Raw genomic sequence first — 26,791 nt, forward strand, 5'->3', positions numbered from 1 at the left:
CCTCTTCTTGAAACAAGCTATACATTCGTAAAGAGTTCATTTCTTTGGGGTAGTGTCCTTAGAAGCTTTTGTTAAAACATCAATGATTTCTTCATTCTTCCACCCAAGCTTCACCAGAAATTTGATGTTTGCTCTTGCTGCAATTTTCGTGGAATTCATGTTGCTCTGATAGGAGTCCTTTTCAGTGGATGTCTCATCCTTCTCAGTGCCTCAAACTAGATCTAGTTCAGAAAGGTTATAAGAAGTTCGGACAAGTTTATTTGAGTGCAAACCAGTGGAAACCCATGCATAGTTTCTTCACCACGTGCATTTTCTATGAACCTTTTGAAGAACCCCTGTGTTGAACATTGCCCAAGTCGTGGGAGAGAAGTGGGTGCGGTCCACTTCCTGTCCTCAATTTGCCCTCAGCGGAGGAGTGCACAGAGCAGGGAAACGCAGCCCCAGAGAGATCTTGCCCTGCAGCATGCAGCGGACTGCTGGCCCAGTCCTGGCTCCATGGGGTGCTGTGTGGGCCCAAGCAAGTTGACCAAACTCCCTGACGCTGAAATGAATCCTAGGTGGCCCAATTCCAGTAGCCATGATAGGACTGCCCTGCAGGGACAGTTAATTAACTCAGGAAAAGCAACCTAGCTCCAAGGTTAGCAACCAGGAGTTCCAGTTGATTCCATTAGTGCACCCCTTGAGGCATTCCCAAGCTGGAGTCTGGTGGAAGATGAGGCTCAGTGTGATTGGATGGAAGCACCAACCTATCAAGGAGAAGTCCCACCCACTCTGCCCTGTGCGTCTATAAAGGCGACGGGTGGCGGCCGCGGCACTCATTGAAGCCGCCAGTTGGGAGAGGAGCAGAGCCAGGCCGGTGCTCCCGAAGGCAGCAAGATGTTGCGAGCCACAGCTCCCTGCTGGTTCCCACCTGGATACCCAGAAGCTAAGAAGGTGGCCGAGGAGGCGGCCCTGGAGGCAAGAAGCCGCCAGTTGGGAGCGGAGCAGAGCCAGGCCGGTGCTCCCGAAGGCAGCAAGATGTTGCGAGCCACAGCTCCCTGCTGGTTCCCACCTGGATACCCAGAAGCTAAGAAGGTGGCCGAGGAGGCGGCCCTGGAGGCAAGAAGCCGCCAGTTGGGAGCGGAGCAGAGCCAGGCCGGTGCTCCCGAAGGCAGCAAGATGTTGCGAGCCACAGCTCCCTGCTGGTTCCCACCTGGATACCCAGAAGCTAAGAAGGTGGCCGAGGAGGCGGCCCTCGAGGCTCCAGAATTCCCCCTGCCCTCTCATCAGCCTGCCCAGAGCTTCGGGCTCCGGGTGCCCCAGATGCACAACCAGGCCTCCGCATTTGTGGACATCCAGGCGGAGCCCCAGAACAGGGGTCCGGCGGTGCCCCCAGCGTGTCTCAAGATGGTGACGGAGGCGTCCTACTTCCCTGCGCAGAGGGGATCGGCCTGCTGCTTGCCAGCCGCCCCAAGGCTGACAGAGAGGCCCTCGGGAGTCCGCATCTCAGCCCCCAGGAAGAGGAAGACGATCGCCCAGTCTTCCAGCCCTTGCTTGGTCACAGGTTGCACAGATGCCAAGAGAACCCGGGTGGCCAGCAGCAGCCAACGCTCCAGTGGCTCCAAGGTCGGCAGACAGCCAGGGAAGACGCGCAACAGGTCAGGGATGGCATGCAAGACCACCACCACCATCAGCTCTAAGCGAATCGTCCGTCGTCCATCCCTACCGAGTTTGAAGAAACCTATTATCCTCCGAAGGTCTGGGTGCCAAGTCCCCACCGTCCTCCGCCGAGGCTATCTCCAACTGTTCACCGAAGAGTGTCTCAAGTTCTGCGCCTCCAAGCAGGAGGCCGTGGAGAAGGCGCTGAACGAGGAGAAGGTGGCCTACGACTGCAGCCCCAACAAGAACAGGTACCTGAACGTGGTCCTGAACACCCTCAAGAGACTGAAGGGCCTGACCCCCAGCTCCATGCCGGGCCTCAGCAGGGCCGCCCTGTACAGCCGCCTCCAGGAGTTCCTGCTCAGCCAGGACCAGCTCAAGGAGAACGGCTACCCCTTCCCGCACCCCGAGCGGCCCGGAGGCGCCGTCCTCTTCACTGGCCAGGGGAAGGGGCCCGGCGACTCCTCCTGCAGGGTCTGCTGCCGTTGTGGCACCGAGTACCTGGTGTCCTCCTCGGGCCGCTGTGTACGCGACCAGTTGTGTTATTATCACTGGGGGCGGGTCCGCTGGAGCCAGGTGGCTGGAGGCCGGGTTAGCCAGTACACCTGCTGTGCAGCTGCTCCTGGCTCTGTGGGCTGCCAGGTGGCAAAGCAGCACGTGCGGGACGGCCGCAAGGACAGCCTCGATGGCTTCGTGGAGACCTTCAAGAAAGAGTTGTCCAGAGACGCTTATCCAGGAATCTACGCCTTGGACTGTGAGATGTGCTACACCACGCATGGCCTAGAGCTGACCCGCGTCACCGTGGTGGACGCCGACATGCGAGTGGTGTACGACACCTTCGTCAAGCCCGACAACGAGATCGTGGACTACAACACCAGGTTTTCCGGAGTCACCGAGGCCGACGTCGCCAAGACGAGCATCACCTTGCCCCAAGTGCAAGCCATCCTGCTGAGCTTTTTCAGCGCCCAAACCATCCTCATCGGGCACAGCCTGGAGAGCGATCTGCTGGCCCTGAAGCTCATCCACAGCACCGTGCTGGACACGGCCGTGCTCTTCCCGCACTACCTGGGTTTCCCCTACAAGCGTTCCCTCAGGAATCTCGCGGCCGACTACCTGGGACAGATCATCCAGGACAGCCAGGACGGCCACAACTCCAGCGAGGACGCAAACGCCTGCCTGCAGCTGGTGATGTGGAAGGTCCGACAGCGTGCCCAGATCCAGCCACGCCACCGGTCCGCCTCTCCCGCCGCCCTGGCCTGTCCTTGGCCCCAGGCCCCTTCCACAACCGCCATCAGTCCCGAGAGCTCACCCTGTCCACCTCGCCGCAAGGCCAAAGAAACCGGAGCAGTCGACGGCAGGAGAGGGCAAAAAGCCAAGAGTAACCCCAACCGGCCACTCCCAGTCCCCCGGAATCCCTGCCGCGGACCCTCGGGCCTGTCCCCATCCCTCTGCCCTTCCCAGACCTCTGTCCTTCCACTAATCGCCTCCCGCAGCACCGAGCCGCCACTCCCAGTCCCCCGAGTCCCTGCCGCGCCCCCTCGCGCCTGTCCACATCCCTCTGCCCATCCGAGACCTCTGTCCTTACACCACTAGCCACCCCACGTGGGACTTCCATGGCCTCTGAGTACAAGGCCAGCCCCCCGGCCCACCAGCTTTCTGAATGTGTGCTTACCTGTTTTTCTCGAGAGGCACCACAGTGAGGTGGGTGAAGCACTTAGGCTCTGGAGTTAGATATCTGGGTTCAAGGCCAAATTCCACCACTTACTAGGTTTCTAATATTGCACAGATAATGTCTTTGCGCTTCTACCTTTTGATCTTTAAAGTGTGATCAAAAGAGACTTAGACTCCCACATCATAATAATGGGAAACTTTAACAGCCCTCTGTAAACATTAGACAGACCAACGAGACAGAAATCTAAAAAGGATATCCAGGAATTGAACTCAGCTCTGCACCAAGCGGACCTAGGAGACACCTACAGAACGCTCCACCCCAAATCGACAGAATATACATGCTTCTCAGCACCACGTCACACTTATTTCCACATTGACCACATAGTTGGAAATAAAGCACTCCTCAGTAAATGTAAAATAACAGAAATTACTACAAACGGTCTTTCAGACCACATTGCAATCAAAGTAGACCTCAGGATAAAGAAACTCACTCAAAACCGCTCAACTGCATGGAAACCGGACAACCTGCTCCTGAATGAGTACTGGGTACATAACGAAATGAAGGCAGAAAGAAAGATATTCTCTGAAACCAATGAAAACAAAGGCACAACATACCAGAATCTCTGGGTCACATTTAAAGCAGTGTGTAGAGGGAAATTTATAGCACTAATTGCCCACGAGAGAAAGCAGGAAAGATCAAAAATGCATACCCTAACATCACCATTAAAAGAATGAGAGAAGCAAGAGCAAACACATTCAAAAACTAGCAGAAGGCAAGAAATAACTAAGATCCGAGCAGAACTGGTGGAGATAGAGACACAATAAACCCTTCAACAAATCAATGAATCCAGGAGCGGGTTTTTTGCAGTGATCAACAAAATTGATAGAGCACTAGCAAGACTAAGAAACAAGAAAAGAAAGAAGAATCAAACAGATGCAGTAAAAAATGATAAAGGGGATATCACCACCGATCCCACAGAAATACAAACTACCATCAGACAATACTATCAGCACCTCTAAGCTAATGAACTAGAAAACCTAGAAGAAATGGATAAATTCCTGGACGCATACAACCTCCCCAGAGTAAACCAGGAAGAAGTTGAATGCCTGAGTAGACCACTAACAGGCTCTGAAATTGAGGCAATAATTAACAGCCTATCAAGCAATAAAACTCCAGGACCAGACGGATTCACAGCCGAATTCTACCAGAAGGACAAGGAGGAGCTGGTACCATGCCTTCTGAAACTATTCCAATCAACAGAAAAAGAGGGAATCCTCCCTCACTCATTTCATGAGGCCGGCATCATCCTGATCCCAAAGCCTGAGAGAAACACAACCCAAAAAGAGAATTTTAGGCCTATGTCCCTGAGGAACATCGATGGGAAAATCCTCCCTAAAATACCGGAAAAACGAATCCAGCAGCACATCAAAGGGCTTATCCATCATGATGCAGTGGGCTTCATCCCTGACATGCAAGGCTTGTCCATCATATGCAAAACAATAAACATAATCCAGCATATAATCAGAACCAAAGACAGAAACTGCGTGATTATCTCAACAGATGCAGAAAAGGCCTTTGACAAAATTCAACAGCCCTTCATGCCAACAACTCTCAATAAATTAGGTATTGATGGGACATTTCCCAAAATAATAAGGGCTATTTAGGGCAAACCCACAGCCAATATCATACTGAATGGGCAAAAAGTGGAAGCATTCCCTTTGCAAACTGCCACAAGACAGGGATGCCCTCTCTCACCACTCCTATTCAACATAGTGTTGGAACTTCTGCCCGGGGCAATCAGGCAGGAGAAAGAAATAAAGGGAAATCAATTAGGAAAAGAGGAAGTCAAATTGTCCCTGTTTGCAGATGACATGATTGAATATTTAGAAAACCCCATCGTCTCAGCCCAAAATCTCCTTAAGCTGATAAGCAACTTCAGCAAAGTCTCAGGATACAAAATCGAGGTGCAAAAATCACAAGCATTCTTATACACCAATAACAGGCAAACAGAGAGCCAAATCATGAGTGAGCTCCCATTCACAATTGCTTCAAAGAGAATAAAATGCCTAGGAATCCAACTAACAAGGGATGTGAAGGACCTCTTCAAGGAGAACTACCAAGCATTGCTCCACGAACTAAAAGAGGAGACAAACAAATGGAAGAATATTCCACCATCACGGATTGGAAGAATCAATATCGTGAAAATGGCCATACTGCCCAAGGTAAATTACAGATTCAATGCCATCCCCATCAAACTACCAATGACTTTCTTCACAGAACTGGAAAAAACTGCTTTAAAGCTCATATGGAACCACAAAACGGCCCCCACTGCCAACATATTCCTAAGCCAAAAGAACAACGATGGAGGCATCAAGCTGTCCGACTTCAAGCTACAGTAGAAGGCTACAGTAACCAAAGAGCATGCTATCGGTTGCCGTTTTGGTTACCGTAGACCAATGGAACAGAATAGAGCCCTCAGAAATAATACGACACATCTACAACCATCTGATCTTTGACAAACCTGAGAAAAACAAGAAATGGGGAAAGGATTCCCTATTTAAAAAATGGTGCTGGGAAAACAGGCTAGCCATATGTCGAAAGCTGAAATCGGATCCCTTCCTTACACCTTGTACAAAAATTAATTCAAGACAGATGAAAGACTTAAATGTTAGATCTTAAACCATACAAACCCTAGGAGAAAACCCAGCCAATACCATTGAGGACACAGGCATGGGCCAGGACCTCATGTCTAAAACGCCAAAAGCAATGGCAACGAAAGCCAACATTGACAAACAGCATCTAATTACACTAAAGACGTTCTGCATAGCTAAAGAAACTCCCATGAGAGTGAACAGGCATCCTGCAGAAAGGGAGAAAATTTTTGCAATCTACTCATCTGACAAAGGGCTAATATCCAGAATCTACTAAGAACTCAAACAGAGTTACAAGAGAAACCAAACAAGCCCATCAACAAGTGGGGGAAGGATATAAAGAGACACTTCTCAAAAGAAGACATTTATGCAGCCAACAGACACATGAAAAAATGCTCATCAACACTGGCCATCAGAGAAATGCAAATCAAATCCGCAATGAGATATCATCTCACACCAGGTAGAAGAGCGATCATTAAAACGTCAGGAAACAACAGGTGCTGGAGAGGTAGTGGACAAATAGGAACACTTTTACACTGTTGGTGGGACTGTAAACTAGTTCAACGGTAGTGGAAGATAGTGTGGTGAATCCTCAAGGATCTCGAAATAGAAATACCTTTTGACCCAGCCATCCCATTACTGGGTATATATACCCATAGGATTAGAAATCATGCTGCTAAAAGGACACACGCAGACGTATGTTTATTGCGGCACCATTCACAGTAGCAAAGACTTGGAACCAACCCAGATGTCCATCAATGATAGACTGGATTAAGAAAATGTGGCACAAATACACCATGGAATACTATGCAGCCATGAAAAAGCATGAGTTCATGCCCTTTGGAGGGACACGGATGAAGCTGGAAACCATCATTCTTAGCATACCATAGCAAGGACAAAAAAACCAAACACCGCATGTTCTCATTCATAGGTGGGAATTGAAGTATGAGAACGCTTGGACACAGAAAGGGGAACATCACACACCGGGGCCTGTCATGGGCGTGGGGAGGGAGAGGGATAGCATTAAGAGATATACCTAATGTAAGTGACTAGTGAATGGGTGCAACACACCAACCAGGTGAATCTTGGAAGGCAAAAGCTACTGAATTTAGCGAATTTGTGGAGGCATTCCCAGAAATCAGCCAGGTGAAGTATCACACAACCGAAGACTGCACCACTCCTCTAAGGCAGCACTATGCGGCAAACCCAGACGGCCACTCTTCTCACCCCTCCTCCGTTGGCTGTTCTGGGTAATGTGGTTCAAAAGTCACCTAGGCAACTGCAAAAATAGCTGAAATGGAGTAAGGGCTTCAGGCTGGTGACTAGCAGAGGTCCACCTGACCCCCGTAAGCTGCTGAACAAGAAGGGCTGCCAGAAGTGTCCCCCTAGGGAATTTGGTGGAGACGAAGACCCGCTCACTGGACAAGGGTTCCTCCCAGGAGACGCCCGAGCGGAAGAAACGGGCTGTGAGCCACGCCCTTTCACCCTCCGCTACCCCGCCCTGGGCTGGTGAAGGTGCGCGTAAGGATGAGGACTACTGAGCCCTGAAGAAATAAATCCTTCCCCTTTGACCCCAAGGAGGATTGCCTGTGAGGATCTTCAACGAGTCTACCCGTGTCTAGACACGGGAGCAGGTCTGTCCGGCACAGCACCTCCCTCAAGGAGGAGAAGAGTGAGGAGAAAGGAAACTCAAGTCTGACCATTCTGTCCTGGGAGAGAAGAGGAGGATCTCATCTCTCATCTGTCCAAGCATGGCAAGGAGACTTTCTCTCATCTTTCCAAGCAAGATGACTTTTTATAATTAGGAAACAAAAAGAATTTAGAAGGCATGAAAGCAGCCCGTAAGGTGCATTCCTAAGGACTGCCCATTGAAACTGACAAAATTGCCCTTGTTTGATGAGAGGAATGAGCAGAGCACTGAGGTGGTGAACAGGGATCTAGTGAGACTTTCCCAGCATGTTTCTACCAAAGCTTTCTCTAAGCTTCTCGGAACACTCTCCTAATAAGCAGATGTTTGGCCCTTCAGAAAGTCAACAAGCAAAATGCCTTGAGTGTCCCAAAACACTGATGCCATGATGTTGGCTCCTGACTGGCCTCCTTTTCCTTTGACTGGACCACTGCCACCTCTCGGTAGCCGTCGCTTTGATGATGCTTTGCATTCGAGGTCATATTGGTAAAGCCATGTTCCAACTTCCGGTTACAATTTGTCAGAGGGATGCGTCAGGATCGTGATCCCTCCTGTTTAAAATTTCCACTGATAGCTCTCGTCGTAACTGCAGCTGATCTGGGCACAGTGGTTTTCACAGCCACTGCAGGATTCATCTCCCACATCTTCTCACCTCTTCTTGAAACAAGCTATACATTCGTAAAGAGTTCATTTCTTTGGGGTAGTGTCCTTAGAAGCTTTTGTTAAAACATCAATGATTTCTTCATTCTTCCACCCAAGCTTCACCAGAAATTTGATGTTTGCTCTTGCTGCAATTTTCGTGGAATTCATGTTGCTCTGATAGGAGTCCTTTTCAGTGGATGTCTCATCCTTCTCAGTGCCTCAAACTAGATCTAGTTCAGAAAGGTTATAAGAAGTTCGGACAAGTTTATTTCAGTGCAAACCAGTGGAAACCCATGCAGTTTCTTCACCACGTGCATTTTCTATGAACCTTTTGAAGAACCCCTGTGTTGAACATTGCCCAAGTCGTGGGAGAGAAGTGGGTGCGGTCCACTTCCTGTCCTCAATTTGCCCTCAGCGGAGGAGTGCACAGAGCAGGGAAACGCAGCCCCAGAGAGATCTTGCCCTGCAGCATGCAGCGGACTGCTGGCCCAGTCCTGGCTCCATGGGGTGCTGTGTGGGCCCAAGCAAGTTGACCAAACTCCCTGACGCTGAAATGAATCCTAGGTGGCCCAATTCCAGTAGCCATGATAGGACTGCCCTGCAGGGACAGTTAATTAACTCAGGAAAAGCAACCTAGCTCCAAGGTTAGCAACCAGGAGTTCCAGTTGATTCCATTAGTGCACCCCTTGAGGCATTCCCAAGCTGGAGTCTGGTGGAAGATGAGGCTCAGTGTGATTGGATGGAAGCAGCAACCTATCAAGGAGAAGTCCCACCCACTCTGCCCTGTGCGTCTATAAAGGCGACGGGTGGCGGGGGCGGCACTCATTGAAGCCGCCAGTTGGGAGAGGAGCAGAGCCAGGCCGGTGCTCCCGAAGGCAGCAAGATGTTGCGAGCCACAGCTCCCTGCTGGTTCCCACCTGGATACCCAGAAGCTAAGAAGGTGGCCGAGGAGGCGGCCCTGGAGGCAAGAAGCCGCCAGTTGGGAGCGGAGCAGAGCCAGGCCGGTGCTCCCGAAGGCAGCAAGATGTTGCGAGCCACAGCTCCCTGCTGGTTCCCACCTGGATACCCAGAAGCTAAGAAGGTGGCCGAGGAGGCGGCCCTGGAGGCAAGAAGCCGCCAGTTGGGAGCGGAGCAGAGCCAGGCCGGTGCTCCCGAAGGCAGCAAGATGTTGCGAGCCACAGCTCCCTGCTGGTTCCCACCTGGATACCCAGAAGCTAAGAAGGTGGCCGAGGAGGCGGCCCTCGAGGCTCCAGAATTCCCCCTGCCCTCTCATCAGCCTGCCCAGAGCTTCGGGCTCCGGGTGCCCCAGATGCACAACCAGGCCTCCGCATTTGTGGACATCCAGGCGGAGCCCCAGAACAGGGGTCCGGCGGTGCCCCCAGCGTGTCTCAAGATGGTGACGGAGGCGTCCTACTTCCCTGCGCAGAGGGGATCGGCCTGCTGCTTGCCAGCCGCCCCAAGGCTGACAGAGAGGCCCTCGGGAGTCCGCATCTCAGCCCCCAGGAAGAGGAAGACGATCGCCCACTCTTCCAGCCCTTGCTTGGTCACAGGTTGCACAGATGCCAAGAGAACCCGGGTGGCCAGCAGCAGCCAACGCTCCAGTGGCTCCAAGGTCGGCAGACAGCCAGGGAAGACGCGCAACAGGTCAGGGATGGCATGCAAGACCACCACCACCATCAGCTCTAAGCGAATCGTCCGTCGTCCATCCCTACCGAGTTTGAAGAAACCTATTATCCTCCGAAGGTCTGGGTGTCAAGTCCCCACCGTCCTCCGCCGAGGCTATCTCCAACTGTTCACCGAAGAGTGTCTCAAGTTCTGCGCCTCCAAGCAGGAGGCCGTGGAGAAGGCGCTGAACGAGGAGAAGGTGGCCTACGACTGCAGCCCCAACAAGAACAGGTACCTGAACGTGGTCCTGAACACCCTCAAGAGACTGAAGGGCCTGACCCCCAGCTCCATGCCGGGCCTCAGCAGGGCCGCCCTGTACAGCCGCCTCCAGGAGTTCCTGCTCAGCCAGGACCAGCTCAAGGAGAACGGCTACCCCTTCCCGCACCCCGAGCGGCCCGGAGGCGCCGTCCTCTTCACTGGCCAGGGGAAGGGGCCCGGCGACTCCTCCTGCAGGGTCTGCTGCCGTTGTGGCACCGAGTACCTGGTGTCCTCCTCGGGCCGCTGTGTACGCGACCAGTTGTGTTATTATCACTGGGGGCGGGTCCGCTGGAGCCAGGTGGCTGGAGGCCGGGTTAGCCAGTACACCTGCTGTGCAGCTGCTCCTGGCTCTGTGGGCTGCCAGGTGGCAAAGCAGCACGTGCGGGACGGCCGCAAGGACAGCCTCGATGGCTTCGTGGAGACCTTCAAGAAAGAGTTGTCCAGAGACGCTTATCCAGGAATCTACGCCTTGGACTGTGAGATGTGCTACACCACGCATGGCCTAGAGCTGACCCGCGTCACCGTGGTGGACGCCGACATGCGAGTGGTGTACGACACCTTCGTCAAGCCCGACAACGAGATCGTGGACTACAACACCAGGTTTTCCGGAGTCACCGAGGCCGACGTCGCCAAGACGAGCATCACCTTGCCCCAAGTGCAAGCCATCCTGCTGAGCTTTTTCAGCGCCCAAACCATCCTCATCGGGCACAGCCTGGAGAGCGATCTGCTGGCCCTGAAGCTCATCCACAGCACCGTGCTGGACACGGCCGTGCTCTTCCCGCACTACCTGGGTTTCCCCTACAAGCGTTCCCTCAGGAATCTCGCGGCCGACTACCTGGGACAGATCATCCAGGACAGCCAGGACGGCCACAACTCCAGCGAGGACGCAAACGCCTGCCTGCAGCTGGTGATGTGGAAGGTCCGACAGCGTGCCCAGATCCAGCCACGCCACCGGTCCGCCTCTCCCGCCGCCCTGGCCTGTCCTTGGCCCCAGGCCCCTTCCACAACCGCCATCAGTCCCGAGAGCTCACCCTGTCCACCTCGCCGCAAGGCCAAAGAAACCGGAGCAGTCGACGGCAGGAGAGGGCAAAAAGCCAAGAGTAACCCCAACCGGCCACTCCCAGTCCCCCGGAATCCCTGCCGCGGACCCTCGGGCCTGTCCCCATCCCTCTGCCCTTCCCAGACCTCTGTCCTTCCACTAATCGCCTCCCGCAGCACCGAGCCGCCACTCCCAGTCCCCCGAGTCCCTGCCGCGCCCCCTCGCGCCTGTCCACATCCCTCTGCCCATCCGAGACCTCTGTCCTTACACCACTAGCCACCCCACGTGGGACTTCCATGGCCTCTGAGTACAAGGCCAGCCCCCCGGCCCACCAGCTTTATGAATGTGTGCTTACCTGTTTTTCTCGAGAGGCACCACAGTGAGGTGGGTGAAGCACTTAGGCTCTGGAGTTAGATATCTGGGTTCAAGGCCAAATTCCACCACTTATTAGGTTTCTAATATTGCACAGATAATGTCTTTGCGCTTCTACCTTTTGATCTTAAAAGTGTGATCAAAAGAGACTTAGACTCCCACATCATAATAATGGGAAACTTTAACAGCCCTCTGTAAACATTAGACAGACCAACGAGACAGAAATCTAAAAAGGATATCCAGGAATTGAACTCAGCTCTGCACCAAGCGGACCTAGGAGACACCTACAGAACGCTCCACCCCAAATCGACAGAATATACATGCTTCTCAGCACCACGTCACACTTATTTCCACATTGACCACATAGTTGGAAATAAAGCACTCCTCAGTAAATGTAAAATAACAGAAATTACTACAAACGGTCTTTCAGACCACATTGCAATCAAAGTAGACCTCAGGATAAAGAAACTCACTCAAAACCGCTCAACTGCATGGAAACCGGACAACCTGCTCCTGAATGAGTACTGGGTACATAACGAAATGAAGGCAGAAAGAAAGATATTCTCTGAAACCAATGAAAACAAAGGCACAACATACCAGAATCTCTGGGTCACATTTAAAGCAGTGTGTAGAGGGAAATTTATAGCACTAATTGCCCACGAGAGAAAGCAGGAAAGATCAAAAATGCATACCCTAACATCACCATTAAAAGAATGAGAGAAGCAAGAGCAAACACATTCAAAAACTAGCAGAAGGCAAGAAATAACTAAGATCCGAGCAGAACTGGTGGAGATAGAGACACAATAAACCCTTCAACAAATCAATGAATCCAGGAGCGGGTTTTTTGCAGTGATCAACAAAATTGATAGAGCACTAGCAAGACTAAGAAACAAGAAAAGAAAGAAGAATCAAACAGATGCAGTAAAAAATGATAAAGGGGATATCACCACCGATCCCACAGAAATACAAACTACCATCAGACAATACTATCAGCACCTCTAAGCTAATGAACTAGAAAACCTAGAAGAAATGGATAAATTCCTGGACGCATACAACCTCCCCAGAGTAAACCAGGAAGAAGTTGAATGCCTGAGTAGACCACTAACAGGCTCTGAAATTGAGGCAATAATTAACAGCCTATCAAGCAATAAAACTCCAGGACCAGACGGATTCACAGCCGAATTCTACCAGAAGGACAAGGAGGAGCTGGTACCATGCCTTCTGAAACTATTCCAATCAACAGAAAAAGAGGGAATCCTCCCTCACTCATTTCATGAGGCCGGCATCATCCTGATCCCAAAGCCTGAGAGAAACACAACCCAAAAAGAGAATTTTAGGCCTATGTCCCTGAGGAACATCGATGGGAAAATCCTCCCTAAAATACCGGAAAAACGAATCCAGCAGCACATCAAAGGGCTTATCCATCATGATGCAGTGGGCTTCATCCCTGACATGCAAGGCTTGTCCATCATATGCAAAACAATAAACATAATCCAGCATATAATCAGAACCAAAGACAGAAACTGCGTGATTATCTCAACAGATGCAGAAAAGGCCTTTGACAAAATTCAACAGCCCTTCATGCCAACAACTCTCAATAAATTAGGTATTGATGGGACATTTCCCAAAATAATAAGGGCTATTTAGGGCAAACCCACAGCCAATATCATACTGAATGGGCAAAAAGTGGAAGCATTCCCTTTGCAAACTGCCACAAGACAGGGATGCCCTCTCTCACCACTCCTATTCAACATAGTGTTGGAACTTCTGCCCGGGGCAATCAGGCAGGAGAAAGAAATAAAGGGAAATCAATTAGGAAAAGAGGAAGTCAAATTGTCCCTGTTTGCAGATGACATGATTGAATATTTAGAAAACCCCATCGTCTCAGCCCAAAATCTCCTTAAGCTGATAAGCAACTTCAGCAAAGTCTCAGGATACAAAATCGAGGTGCAAAAATCACAAGCATTCTTATACACCAATAACAGGCAAACAGAGAGCCAAATCATGAGTGAGCTCCCATTCACAATTGCTTCAAAGAGAATAAAATGCCTAGGAATCCAACTAACAAGGGATGTGAAGGACCTCTTCAAGGAGAACTACCAAGCATTGCTCCACGAACTAAAAGAGGAGACAAACAAATGGAAGAATATTCCACCATCACGGATTGGAAGAATCAATATCGTGAAAATGGCCATACTGCCCAAGGTAAATTACAGATTCAATGCCATCCCCATCAAACTACCAATGACTTTCTTCACAGAACTGGAAAAAACTGCTTTAAAGCTCATATGGAACCACAAAACGGCCCCCACTGCCAACATATTCCTAAGCCAAAAGAACAACGATGGAGGCATCAAGCTGTCCGACTTCAAGCTACAGTAGAAGGCTACAGTAACCAAAGAGCATGCTATCGGTTGCCGTTTTGGTTACCGTAGACCAATGGAACAGAATAGAGCCCTCAGAAATAATACGACACATCTACAACCATCTGATCTTTGACAAACCTGAGAAAAACAAGAAATGGGGAAAGGATTCCCTATTTAAAAAATGGTGCTGGGAAAACAGGCTAGCCATATGTCGAAAGCTGAAATCGGATCCCTTCCTTACACCTTGTACAAAAATTAATTCAAGACAGATGAAAGACTTAAATGTTAGATCTTAAACCATACAAACCCTAGGAGAAAACCCAGCCAATACCATTGAGGACACAGGCATGGGCCAGGACCTCATGTCTAAAACGCCAAAAGCAATGGCAACGAAAGCCAACATTGACAAACAGCATCTAATTACACTAAAGACGTTCTGCATAGCTAAAGAAACTCCCATGAGAGTGAACAGGCATCCTGCAGAAAGGGAGAAAATTTTTGCAATCTACTCATCTGACAAAGGGCTAATATCCAGAATCTACTAAGAACTCAAACAGAGTTACAAGAGAAACCAAACAAGCCCATCAACAAGTGGGGGAAGGATATAAAGAGACACTTCTCAAAAGAAGACATTTATGCAGCCAACAGACACATGAAAAAATGCTCATCAACACTGGCCATCAGAGAAATGCAAATCAAATCCGCAATGAGATATCATCTCACACCAGGTAGAAGAGCGATCATTAAAACGTCAGGAAACAACAGGTGCTGGAGAGGTAGTGGACAAATAGGAACACTTTTACACTGTTGGTGGGACTGTAAACTAGTTCAACGGTAGTGGAAGATAGTGTGGTGAATCCTCAAGGATCTCGAAATAGAAATACCTTTTGACCCAGCCATCCCATTACTGGGTATATATACCCATAGGATTAGAAATCATGCTGCTAAAAGGACACACGCAGACGTATGTTTATTGCGGCACCATTCACAGTAGCAAAGACTTGGAACCAACCCAGATGTCCATCAATGATAGACTGGATTAAGAAAATGTGGCACAAATACACCATGGAATACTATGCAGCCATGAAAAAGCATGAGTTCATGCCCTTTGGAGGGACACGGATGAAGCTGGAAACCATCATTCTTAGCATACCATAGCAAGGACAAAAAAACCAAACACCGCATGTTCTCATTCATAGGTGGGAATTGAAGTATGAGAACTCTTGGACACAGAAAGGGGAACATCACACACCGGGGCCTGTCATGGGCGTGGGGAGGGAGAGGGATAGCATTAAGAGATATACCTAATGTAAGTGACTAGTGAATGGGTGCAACACACCAACCAGGTGAATCTTGGAAGGCAAAAGCTACTGAATTTAGCGAATTTGTGGAGGCATTCCCAGAAATCAGCCAGGTGAAGTATCACACAACCGAAGACTGCACCACTCCTCTAAGGCAGCACTATGCGGCAAACCCAGACGGCCACTCTTCTCACCCCTCCTCCGTTGGCTGTTCTGGGTAATGTGGTTCAAAAGTCACCTAGGCAACTGCAAAAATAGCTGAAATGGAGTAAGGGCTTCAGGCTGGTGACTAGCAGAGGTCCACCTGACCCCCGTAAGCTGCTGAACAAGAAGGGCTGCCAGAAGTGTCCCCCTAGGGAATTTGGTGGAGACGAAGACCCGCTCACTGGACAAGGGTTCCTCCCAGGAGACGCCCGAGCGGAAGAAACGGGCTGTGAGCCACGCCCTTTCACCCTCCGCTACCCCGCCCTGGGCTGGTGAAGGTGCGCGTAAGGATGAGGACTACTGAGCCCTGAAGAAATAAATCCTTCCCCTTTGACCCCAAGGAGGATTGCCTGTGAGGATCTTCAACGAGTCTACCCGTGTCTAGACACGGGAGCAGGTCTGTCCGGCACAGCACCTCCCTCAAGGAGGAGAAGAGTGAGGAGAAAGGAAACTCAAGTCTGACCATTCTGTCCTGGGAGAGAAGAGGAGGATCTCATCTCTCATCTGTCCAAGCATGGCAAGGAGACTTTCTCTCATCTTTCCAAGCAAGATGACTTTTTATAATTAGGAAACAAAAAGAATTTAGAAGGCATGAAAGCAGCCCGTAAGGTGCATTCCTAAGGACTGCCCATTGAAACTGACAAAATTGCCCTTGTTTGATGAGAGGAATGAGCAGAGCACTGAGGTGGTGAACAGGGATCTAGTGAGACTTTCCCAGCATGTTTCTACCAAAGCTTTCTCTAAGCTTCTCGGAACACTCTCCTAATAAGCAGATGTTTGGCCCTTCAGAAAGTCAACAAGCAAAATGCCTTGAGTGTCCCAAAACACTGATGCCATGATGTTGGCTCCTGACTGGCCTCCTTTTCCTTTGACTGGACCACTGCCACCTCTCGGTAGCCGTCGCTTTGATGATGCTTTGCATTCGAGGTCATATTGGTAAAGCCATGTTCCAACTTCCGGTTACAATTTGTCAGAGGGATGCGTCAGGATCGTGATCCCTCCTGTTTAAAATTTCCACTGATAGCTCTCGTCGTAACTGCAGCTGATCTGGGCACAGTGGTTTTCACAGCCACTGCAGGATTCATCTCCCACATCTTCTCACCTCTTCTTGAAACAAGCTATACATTCGTAAAGAGTTCATTTCTTTGGGGTAGTGTCCTTAGAAGCTTTTGTTAAAACATCAATGATTTCTTCATTCTTCCACCCAAGCTTCACCAGAAATTTGATGTTTGCTCTTGCTGCAATTTTCGTGGAATTCATGTTGCTCTGATAGGAGTCCTTTTCAGTGGATGTCTCATCCTTCTCAGTGCCTCAAACTAGATCTAGTTCAGAAAGGTTATAAGAAGTTCGGACAAGTTTATTTCAGTGCAAACCAGTGGAAACCCATGCAGTTTCTTCACCACGTGCATTTTCTATGAACCTTTTGAAGAACCCCTGTGTTGAACATTGCCCAAGTCGTGGGAGAGAAGTGGGTGCGGTCCACTTCCTGTCCTCAATTTGCCCTCAGCGGAGGAGTGCACAGAGCAGGGAAACGCAGCCCCAGAGAGATCTTGCCCTGCAGCATGCAGCGGACTGCTGGCCCAGTCCTGGCTCCATGGGGTGCTGTGTGGGCCCAAGCAAGTTGACCAAACTCCCTGACGCTGAAATGAATCCTAGGTGGCCCAATTCCAGTAGCCATGATAGGACTGCCCTGCAGGGACAGTTAATTAACTCAGGAAAAGCAACCTAGCTCCAAGGTTAGCAACCAGGAGTTCCAGTTGATTCCATTAGTGCACCCCTTGAGGCATTCCCAAGCTGGAGTCTGGTGGAAGATGAGGCTCAGTGTGATTGGATGGAAGCAGCAACCTATCAAGGAGAAGTCCCACCCACTCTGCCCTGTGCGTCTATAAAGGCGACGGGTGGCGGGGGCGGCACTCATTGAAGCCGCCAGTTGGGAGAGGAGCAGAGCCAGGCCGGTGCTCCCGAAGGCAGCAAGATGTTGCGAGCCACAGCTCCCTGCTGGTTCCCACCTGGATACCCAGAAGCTAAGAAGGTGGCCGAGGAGGCGGCCCTGGAGGCAAGAAGCCGCCAGTTGGGAGCGGAGCAGAGCCAGGCCGGTGCTCCCGAAGGCAGCAAGATGTTGCGAGCCACAGCTCCCTGCTGGTTCCCACCTGGATACCCAGAAGCTAAGAAGGTGGCCGAGGAGGCGGCCCTGGAGGCAAGAAGCCGCCAGTTGGGAGCGGAGCAGAGCCAGGCCGGTGCTCCCGAAGGCAGCAAGATGTTGCGAGCCACAGCTCCCTGCTGGTTCCCACCTGGATACCCAGAAGCTAAGAAGGTGGCCGAGGAGGCGGCCCTCGAGGCTCCAGAATTCCCCCTGCCCTCTCATCAGCCTGCCCAGAGCTTCGGGCTCCGGGTGCCCCAGATGCACAACCAGGCCTCCGCATTTGTGGACATCCAGGCGGAGCCCCAGAACAGGGGTCCGGCGGTGCCCCCAGCGTGTCTCAAGATGGTGACGGAGGCGTCCTACTTCCCTGCGCAGAGGGGATCGGCCTGCTGCTTGCCAGCCGCCCCAAGGCTGACAGAGAGGCCCTCGGGAGTCCGCATCTCAGCCCCCAGGAAGAGGAAGACGATCGCCCACTCTTCCAGCCCTTGCTTGGTCACAGGTTGCACAGATGCCAAGAGAACCCGGGTGGCCAGCAGCAGCCAACGCTCCAGTGGCTCCAAGGTCGGCAGACAGCCAGGGAAGACGCGCAACAGGTCAGGGATGGCATGCAAGACCACCACCACCATCAGCTCTAAGCGAATCGTCCGTCGTCCATCCCTACCGAGTTTGAAGAAACCTATTATCCTCCGAAGGTCTGGGTGTCAAGTCCCCACCGTCCTCCGCCGAGGCTATCTCCAACTGTTCACCGAAGAGTGTCTCAAGTTCTGCGCCTCCAAGCAGGAGGCCGTGGAGAAGGCGCTGAACGAGGAGAAGGTGGCCTACGACTGCAGCCCCAACAAGAACAGGTACCTGAACGTGGTCCTGAACACCCTCAAGAGACTGAAGGGCCTGACCCCCAGCTCCATGCCGGGCCTCAGCAGGGCCGCCCTGTACAGCCGCCTCCAGGAGTTCCTGCTCAGCCAGGACCAGCTCAAGGAGAACGGCTACCCCTTCCCGCACCCCGAGCGGCCCGGAGGCGCCGTCCTCTTCACTGGCCAGGGGAAGGGGCCCGGCGACTCCTCCTGCAGGGTCTGCTGCCGTTGTGGCACCGAGTACCTGGTGTCCTCCTCGGGCCGCTGTGTACGCGACCAGTTGTGTTATTATCACTGGGGGCGGGTCCGCTGGAGCCAGGTGGCTGGAGGCCGGGTTAGCCAGTACACCTGCTGTGCAGCTGCTCCTGGCTCTGTGGGCTGCCAGGTGGCAAAGCAGCACGTGCGGGACGGCCGCAAGGACAGCCTCGATGGCTTCGTGGAGACCTTCAAGAAAGAGTTGTCCAGAGACGCTTATCCAGGAATCTACGCCTTGGACTGTGAGATGTGCTACACCACGCATGGCCTAGAGCTGACCCGCGTCACCGTGGTGGACGCCGACATGCGAGTGGTGTACGACACCTTCGTCAAGCCCGACAACGAGATCGTGGACTACAACACCAGGTTTTCCGGAGTCACCGAGGCCGACGTCGCCAAGACGAGCATCACCTTGCCCCAAGTGCAAGCCATCCTGCTGAGCTTTTTCAGCGCCCAAACCATCCTCATCGGGCACAGCCTGGAGAGCGATCTGCTGGCCCTGAAGCTCATCCACAGCACCGTGCTGGACACGGCCGTGCTCTTCCCGCACTACCTGGGTTTCCCCTACAAGCGTTCCCTCAGGAATCTCGCGGCCGACTACCTGGGACAGATCATCCAGGACAGCCAGGACGGCCACAACTCCAGCGAGGACGCAAACGCCTGCCTGCAGCTGGTGATGTGGAAGGTCCGACAGCGTGCCCAGATCCAGCCACGCCACCGGTCCGCCTCTCCCGCCGCCCTGGCCTGTCCTTGGCCCCAGGCCCCTTCCACAACCGCCATCAGTCCCGAGAGCTCACCCTGTCCACCTCGCCGCAAGGCCAAAGAAACCGGAGCAGTCGACGGCAGGAGAGGGCAAAAAGCCAAGAGTAACCCCAACCGGCCACTCCCAGTCCCCCGGAATCCCTGCCGCGGACCCTCGGGCCTGTCCCCATCCCTCTGCCCTTCCCAGACCTCTGTCCTTCCACTAATCGCCTCCCGCAGCACCGAGCCGCCACTCCCAGTCCCCCGAGTCCCTGCCGCGCCCCCTCGCGCCTGTCCACATCCCTCTGCCCATCCGAGACCTCTGTCCTTACACCACTAGCCACCCCACGTGGGACTTCCATGGCCTCTGAGTACAAGGCCAGCCCCCCGGCCCACCAGCTTTATGAATGTGTGCTTACCTGTTTTTCTCGAGAGGCACCACAGTGAGGTGGGTGAAGCACTTAGGCTCTGGAGTTAGATATCTGGGTTCAAGGCCAAATTCCACCACTTATTAGGTTTCTAATATTGCACAGATAATGTCTTTGCGCTTCTACCTTTTGATCTTAAAAGTGTGATCAAAAGAGACTTAGACTCCCACATCATAATAATGGGAAACTTTAACAGCCCTCTGTAAACATTAGACAGAACAACGAGACAGAAATCGAAAAAGGATATCCAGGAATTGAACTCAGCTCTGCACCAAGCGGACCTAGGAGACATCTACAGAACGCTCCACCCCAAATCGACAGAATATACATGCTTCTCAGCACCACATCACACTTATTTCCACATTGACCACATAGTTGGAAGTAAGGCACTCCTCAGTAAATGTAAAATAACAGAAATTACTACAAACGGTCTTTCAGACCACATGGCCATCAAAGTAGACCTCAGGATAAAGAAACTCACTCAAAACCGCTCAACTGCATGGAAACCGGACAACCTGCTCCTGAATGAGTACTGGGTACATAAGGAAATGAAGGCAGAAAGAAAGATATTCTCTGAAACCAATGAAAACAAAGGCACAACATACCAGAATCTCTGGGTCACATTTAAAGCAGTGTGTAGAGGGAAATTTATAGCACTAATTGCCCACGAGAGAAAGCAGGAAAAATCAAAAATGCATACCCTAACATCACCATTAAAAGAATGAGAGAAGCAAGAGCAAACACATTCAAAAACTAGCAGAAGGCAAGAAATAACTAAGATCTGAGCAGAACTGGTGGAGATAGAGACACAATAAACCCTTCAACAAATCAATGAATCCAGGAGCGGGTTTTTTGCAGTGATCAACAAAATTGATAGAGCACTAGCAAGACTAAGAAACAAGAGAAGAAAGAAGAATCAAACAGATGCAGTAAAAAATGATAAAGGGGATATCACCACCGATCCCACAGAAATACAAACTACCATCAGACAATACTATCAGCACCTCTAAGCTAATGAACTAGAAAACCTAGAAGAAATGGATAAATTCCTGGACGCATACAACCTCCCCAGAGTAAACCAGGAAGAAGTTGAATGCCTGAGTAGACCACTAACAGGCTCTGAAATTGAGGCAATAATTAACAGCCTATCAAGCAATAAAACTCCAGGACCAGACGGATTCACAGCCGAATTCTACCAGAAGGACAAGGAGGAGCTGGTACCATGCCTTCTGAAACTATTCCAATCAACAGAAAAAGAGGGAATCCTCCCTCACTCATTTCATGAGGCCGGCATCATCCTGATCCCAAAGCCTGAGAGAAACACAACCCAAAAAGAGAATTTTAGGCCTATGTCCCTGAGGAACATCGATGGGAAAATCCTCCCTAAAATACCGGAAAAACGAATCCAGCAGCACATCAAAGGGCTTATCCATCATGATGCAGTGGGCTTCATCCCTGACATGCAAGGCTTGTCCATCATATGCAAAACAATAAACATAATCCAGCATATAATCAGAACCAAAGACAGAAACTGCGTGATTATCTCAACAGATGCAGAAAAGGCCTTTGACAAAATTCAACAGCCCTTCATGCCAACAACTCTCAATAAATTAGGTATTGATGGGACATCTCCCAAAATAATAAGGGCTATTTAGGGCAAACCCACAGCCAATATCATACTGAATGGGCAAAAAGTGGAAGCATTCCCTTTGCAAACTGCCACAAGACAGGGATGCCCTCTCTCACCACTCCTATTCAACATAGTGTTGGAACTTCTGCCCAGGGCAATCAGGCAGGAGAAAGAAATAAAGAGAAATCAATTAGGAAAAGAGGAAGTCCAATTGTCCCTGTTTGCAGATGACATGATTGAATATTTAGAAAACCCCATCGTCTCAGCCCAAAATCTCCTTAAGCTGATAAGCAACTTCAGCAAAGTCTCAGGATACAAAATCGAGGTGCAAAAATCACAAGCATTCTTATACACCAATAAGAGACAAACAGAGAGCCAAATCATGAGTGAGCTCCCATTCACAATTGCTTCAAAGAGAATAAAATGCCTAGGAATCCAACTAACAAGGGATGTGAAGGACCTCTTCAAGGAGAATTACAAAGCATTGCTCCACGAACTAAAAGAGGAGACAAACAAATGGAAGAATATTCCACCATCACGGATTGGAAGAATCAATATCGTGAAAATGGCCATACTGCCCAAGGTAAATTATAGATTCAATGCCATCCCCATCAAACTACCAATGACTTTCTTCACAGAACTGGAAAAAACTGCTTTAAAGCTCATATGGAACCACAAAACGGCCCCCACTGCCAACATATTCCTAAGCCAAAAGAACAACGATGGAGGCATCAAGCTGTCCGACTTCAAGCTACAGTAGAAGGCTACAGTAACCAAAGAGCATGCTATCGGTTGCCGTTTTGGTTACCGTAGACCAATGGAACAGAATAGAGCCCTCAGAAATAATACGACACATCTACAACCATCTGATCTTTGACAAACCTGAGAAAAACAAGAAATGGGGAAAGGATTCCCTATTTAAAAAATGGTGCTGGGAAAACAGGCTAGCCATATGTCGAAAGCTGAAATCGGATCCCTTCCTTACACCTTGTACAAAAATTAATTCAAGACAGATGAAAGACTTAAATGTTAGATCTTAAACCATACAAACCCTAGGAGAAAACCCAGCCAATACCATTGAGGACACAGGCATGGGCAAGGACCTCATGTCTAAAACGCCAAAAGCAATGGCAACGAAAGCCAACATTGACAAACAGCATCTAATTACACTAAAGACGTTCTGCACAGCTAAAGAAACTCCCATGAGAGTGAACAGGCATCCTGCAGAAAGGGAGAAAATTTTTGCAATCTACTCATCTGACAAAGGGCTAATATCCAGAATCTACTAAGAACTCAAACAGAGTTACAAGAGAAACCAAACAAGCCCATCAACAAGTGGGGGAAGGATATAAAGAGACACTTCTCAAAAGAAGACATTTATGCAGCCAACAGACACATGAAAAAATGCTCATCAACACTGGCCATCAGAGAAATGCAAATCAAATCCGCAATGAGATATCATCTCACACCAGGTAGAAGAGCGATCATTAAAACGTCAGGAAACAACAGGTGCTGGAGAGGTAGTGGACAAATAGGAACACTTTTACACTGTTGGTGGGACTGTAAACTAGTTCAACGGTAGTGGAAGATAGTGTGGTGAATCCTCAAGGATCTCGAAATAGAAATACCTTTTGACCCAGCCATCCCATTACTGGGTATATATACCCATAGGATTAGAAATCATGCTGCTAAAAGGACACACGCAGACGTATGTTTATTGCGGCACCATTCACAGTAGCAAAGACTTGGAACCAACCCAGATGTCCATCAATGATAGACTGGATTAAGAAAATGTGGCACAAATACACCATGGAATACTATGCAGCCATGAAAAAGCATGAGTTCATGCCCTTTGGAGGGACACGGATGAAGCTGGAAACCATCATTCTTAGCATACCATAGCAAGGACAAAAAAACCAAACACCGCATGTTCTCATTCATAGGTGGGAATTGAAGTATGAGAACGCTTGGACACAGAAAGGGGAACATCACACACCGGGGCCTGTCATGGGCGTGGGGAGGGGGAGGGATAGCATTAAGAGATATACCTAATGTAAATGACTAGTGAATGGGTGCAACACACCAACCAGGTGAATCTTGGAAGGCAAAAGCTACTGAATTTAGCGAATTTGTGGAGGCATTCCCAGAAATCAGCCAGGTGAAGTATCACACAACCGAAGACTGCACCACTCCTCTAAGGCAGCACTATGCGGCAAACCCAGACGGCCACTCTTCTCACCCCTCCTCCGTTGGCTGTTCTGGGTAATGTGGTTCAAAAGTCACCTAGGCAACTGCAAAAACAGCTGAAATGGAGTAAGGGCTTCAGGCTGGTGACTAGCAAAGGTCCACCTGACCCCCGTAAGCTGCTGAACAAGAAGGGCTGCCAGAAGTGTCCCCCTAGGGAATTTGGTGGAGACGAAGACCCGCTCACTGGACAAGGGTTCCTCCCAGGAGACGCCCGAGCGGAAGAAACGGGCTGTGAGCCACGCCCTTTCACCCTCCGCTACCCCGCCCTGGGCTGGTGAAGGTGCGCGTAAGGATGAGGACTACTGAGCCCTGAAGAAATAAATCCTTCCCCTTTGACCCCAAGGAGGATTGCCTGTGAGGATCTTCAACGAGTCTACCCGTGTCTAGACACGGGAGCAGGTCTGTCCGGCACAGCACCTCCGTCAAGGAGGAGAAGAGTGAGGAGAAAGGAAACTCAAGTCTGACCATTCTGTCCTGGGAGAGAACAGGAGGATCTCATCTCTCATCTGTCCAAGCATGGCAAGGAGACTTTCTCTCATCTTTCCAAGCAAGATGACTTTTTATAATTAGGAAACAAAAAGAATTTAGAAGGCATGAAAGCAGCCCGTAAGGTGCATTCCTAAGGACTGCCCATTGAAACTGACAAAATTGCCCTTGTTTGATGAGAGGAATGAGCAGAGCACTGAGGTGGTGAACAGGGATCTAGTGAGACTTTCCCAGCATGTTTCTACCAAAGCTTTCTCTAAGCTTCTCGGAACACTCTCCTAATAAGCAGATGTTTGGCCCTTCAGAAAGTCAACAAGCAAAATGCCTTGAGTGTCCCAAAACACTGATGCCATGATGTTGGCTCCTGACTGGCCTCCTTTTCCTTTGACTGGACCACTGCCACCTCTCGGTAGCCGTCGCTTTGATGATGCTTTGCATTCGAGGTCATATTGGTAAAGCCATGTTCCAACTTCCGGTTACAATTTGTCAGAGGGATGCGTCAGGATCGTGATCCCTCCTGTTTAAAATTTCCACTGATAGCTCTCGTCGTAACTGCAGCTGATCTGGGCACAGTGGTTTTCACAGCCACTGCAGGATTCATCTCCCACATCTTCTCACCTCTTCTTGAAACAAGCTATACATTCGTAAAGAGTTCCTTTCTTTGGGGTAGTGTCCTTAGAAGCTTTTGTTAAAACATCAATGATTTCTTCATTCTTCCACCCAAGCTTCACCAGAAATTTGATGTTTGCTCTTGCTGCAATTTTCGTGGAATTCATGTTGCTCTGATAGGAGTCCTTTTCAGTGGATGTCTCATCCTTCTCAGTGCCTCAAACTAGATCTAGTTCAGAAAGGTTATAAGAAGTTCGGACAAGTTTATTTGAGTGCAAACAAGTGGAAACCCATGCATACTTTCTTCACCATGTGCATTTTCTATGAACCTTTTGAAGACCCCCTGTGTTGAACATTGCCCAAGTCGTGGGAGAGAAGTGGGTGCGGTCCACTTCCTGTCCTCAATTTGCCCTCAGCGGAGGAGTGCACAGAGCAGGGAAACGCAACCCCAGAGAGATCCTGCCCTGCAGCATGCAGCAGACTGCTGGCCCAGTCCTGGCTCCATGGGGTGCTGTGTGGGCCCAAGCAAGTTGACCAAACTCCCTGACGCTGAAATGAATCCTAGGTGGCCCAATTCCAGTAGCCATGATAGGACTGCCCTGCAGGGACAGTTAATTAACTCAGGAAAAGCAACCTAGCTCCAAGGTTAGCAACCAGGAGTTCCAGTTGATTCCATTAGTGCACCCCTTGAGGCATTCCCAAGCTGGAGTCTGGTGGAAGATGAGGCTCAGTGTGATTGGATGGAAGCACTAACCTATCAAGGAGAAGTCCCACCCACTCTGCCCTGTGCGTCTATAAAGGCGACGGGTGGTGGCGGCGGCACTCATTGAAGCCGCCAGTTGGGAGAGGAGCAGAGCCAGGCCGGTGCTCCCGAAGGCAGCAAGATGTTGCGAGCCACAGCTCCCTGCTGGTTCCCACCTGGATACCCAGAAGCTAAGAAGGTGGCCGAGGAGGCGGCCCTGGAGGCAAGAAGCCGCCAGTTGGGAGCGGAGCAGAGCCAGGCCGGTGCTCCCGAAGGCAGCAAGATGTTGCGAGCCACAGCTCCCTGCTGGTTCCCACCTGGATACCCAGAAGCTAAGAAGGTGGCCGAGGAGGCGGCCCTCGAGGCTCCAGAATTCCCCCTGCCCTCTCATCAGCCTGCCCAGAGCTTCGGGCTCCGGGTGCCCCAGATGCACAACCAGGCCTCCGCATTTGTGGACATCCAGGCGGAGCCCCAGAACAGGGGTCCGGCGGTGCCCCCAGCGTGTCTCAAGATGGTGACGGAGGCGTCCTACTTCCCTGCGCAGAGGGGATCGGCCTGCTGCTTGCCAGCCGCCCCAAGGCTGACAGAGAGGCCCTCGGGAGTCCGCATCTCAGCCCCCAGGAAGAGGAAGACGATCGCCCAGTCTTCCAGCCCTTGCTTGGTCACAGGTTGCACAGATGCCAAGAGAACCCGGGTGGCCAGCAGCAGCCAACGCTCCAGTGGCTCCAAGGTCGGCAGACAGCCAGGGAAGACGCGCAACAGGTCAGGGATGGCATGCAAGACCACCACCACCATCAGCTCTAAGCGAATCGTCCGTCGTCCATCCCTACCGAGTTTGAAGAAACCTATTATCCTCCGAAGGTCTGGGTGCCAAGTCCCCACCGTCCTCCGCCGAGGCTATCTCCAACTGTTCACCGAAGAGTGTCTCAAGTTCTGCGCCTCCAAGCAGGAGGCCGTGGAGAAGGCGCTGAACGAGGAGAAGGTGGCCTACGACTGCAGCCCCAACAAGAACAGGTACCTGAACGTGGTCCTGAACACCCTCAAGAGACTGAAGGGCCTGACCCCCAGCTCCATGCCGGGCCTCAGCAGGGCCGCCCTGTACAGCCGCCTCCAGGAGTTCCTGCTCAGCCAGGACCAGCTCAAGGAGAACGGCTACCCCTTCCC

General features: G+C 50.9%; 3 protein-coding genes across 3 annotated transcripts; all 3 read left to right on the forward strand.

The window, feature by feature from the left end:
• Positions 1-876: 876 nt before the first annotated feature.
• Positions 877-2,895, forward strand: LOC134810751 (putative exonuclease GOR; the record flags this gene model as incomplete). Its single annotated transcript, XM_063816790.1, has 1 exon — positions 877-2,895. A coding segment is annotated over exon 1 (2,019 nt), but the record flags the coding sequence as incomplete, so codon positions are not given.
• A 6,278-nt stretch (positions 2,896-9,173) lies between these two features.
• Positions 9,174-11,192, forward strand: LOC134810752 (putative exonuclease GOR; the record flags this gene model as incomplete). The annotated part of the gene is made up of 1 exon (XM_063816791.1): positions 9,174-11,192. A coding segment is annotated over exon 1 (2,019 nt), but the record flags the coding sequence as incomplete, so codon positions are not given.
• A 6,278-nt stretch (positions 11,193-17,470) lies between these two features.
• On the forward strand, positions 17,471-19,489 carry LOC134810753 (putative exonuclease GOR; the record flags this gene model as incomplete). Its single annotated transcript, XM_063816792.1, has 1 exon — positions 17,471-19,489. A coding segment is annotated over exon 1 (2,019 nt), but the record flags the coding sequence as incomplete, so codon positions are not given.
• Positions 19,490-26,791: the final 7,302 nt, after the last annotated feature.

The sequence above is a fragment of the Pan troglodytes genome, chromosome 7, assembly GCF_028858775.2.
Source record: "Pan troglodytes isolate AG18354 chromosome 7, NHGRI_mPanTro3-v2.0_pri, whole genome shotgun sequence".
In the NCBI taxonomy this organism is placed as follows: domain Eukaryota; kingdom Metazoa; phylum Chordata; class Mammalia; order Primates; family Hominidae; genus Pan; species Pan troglodytes.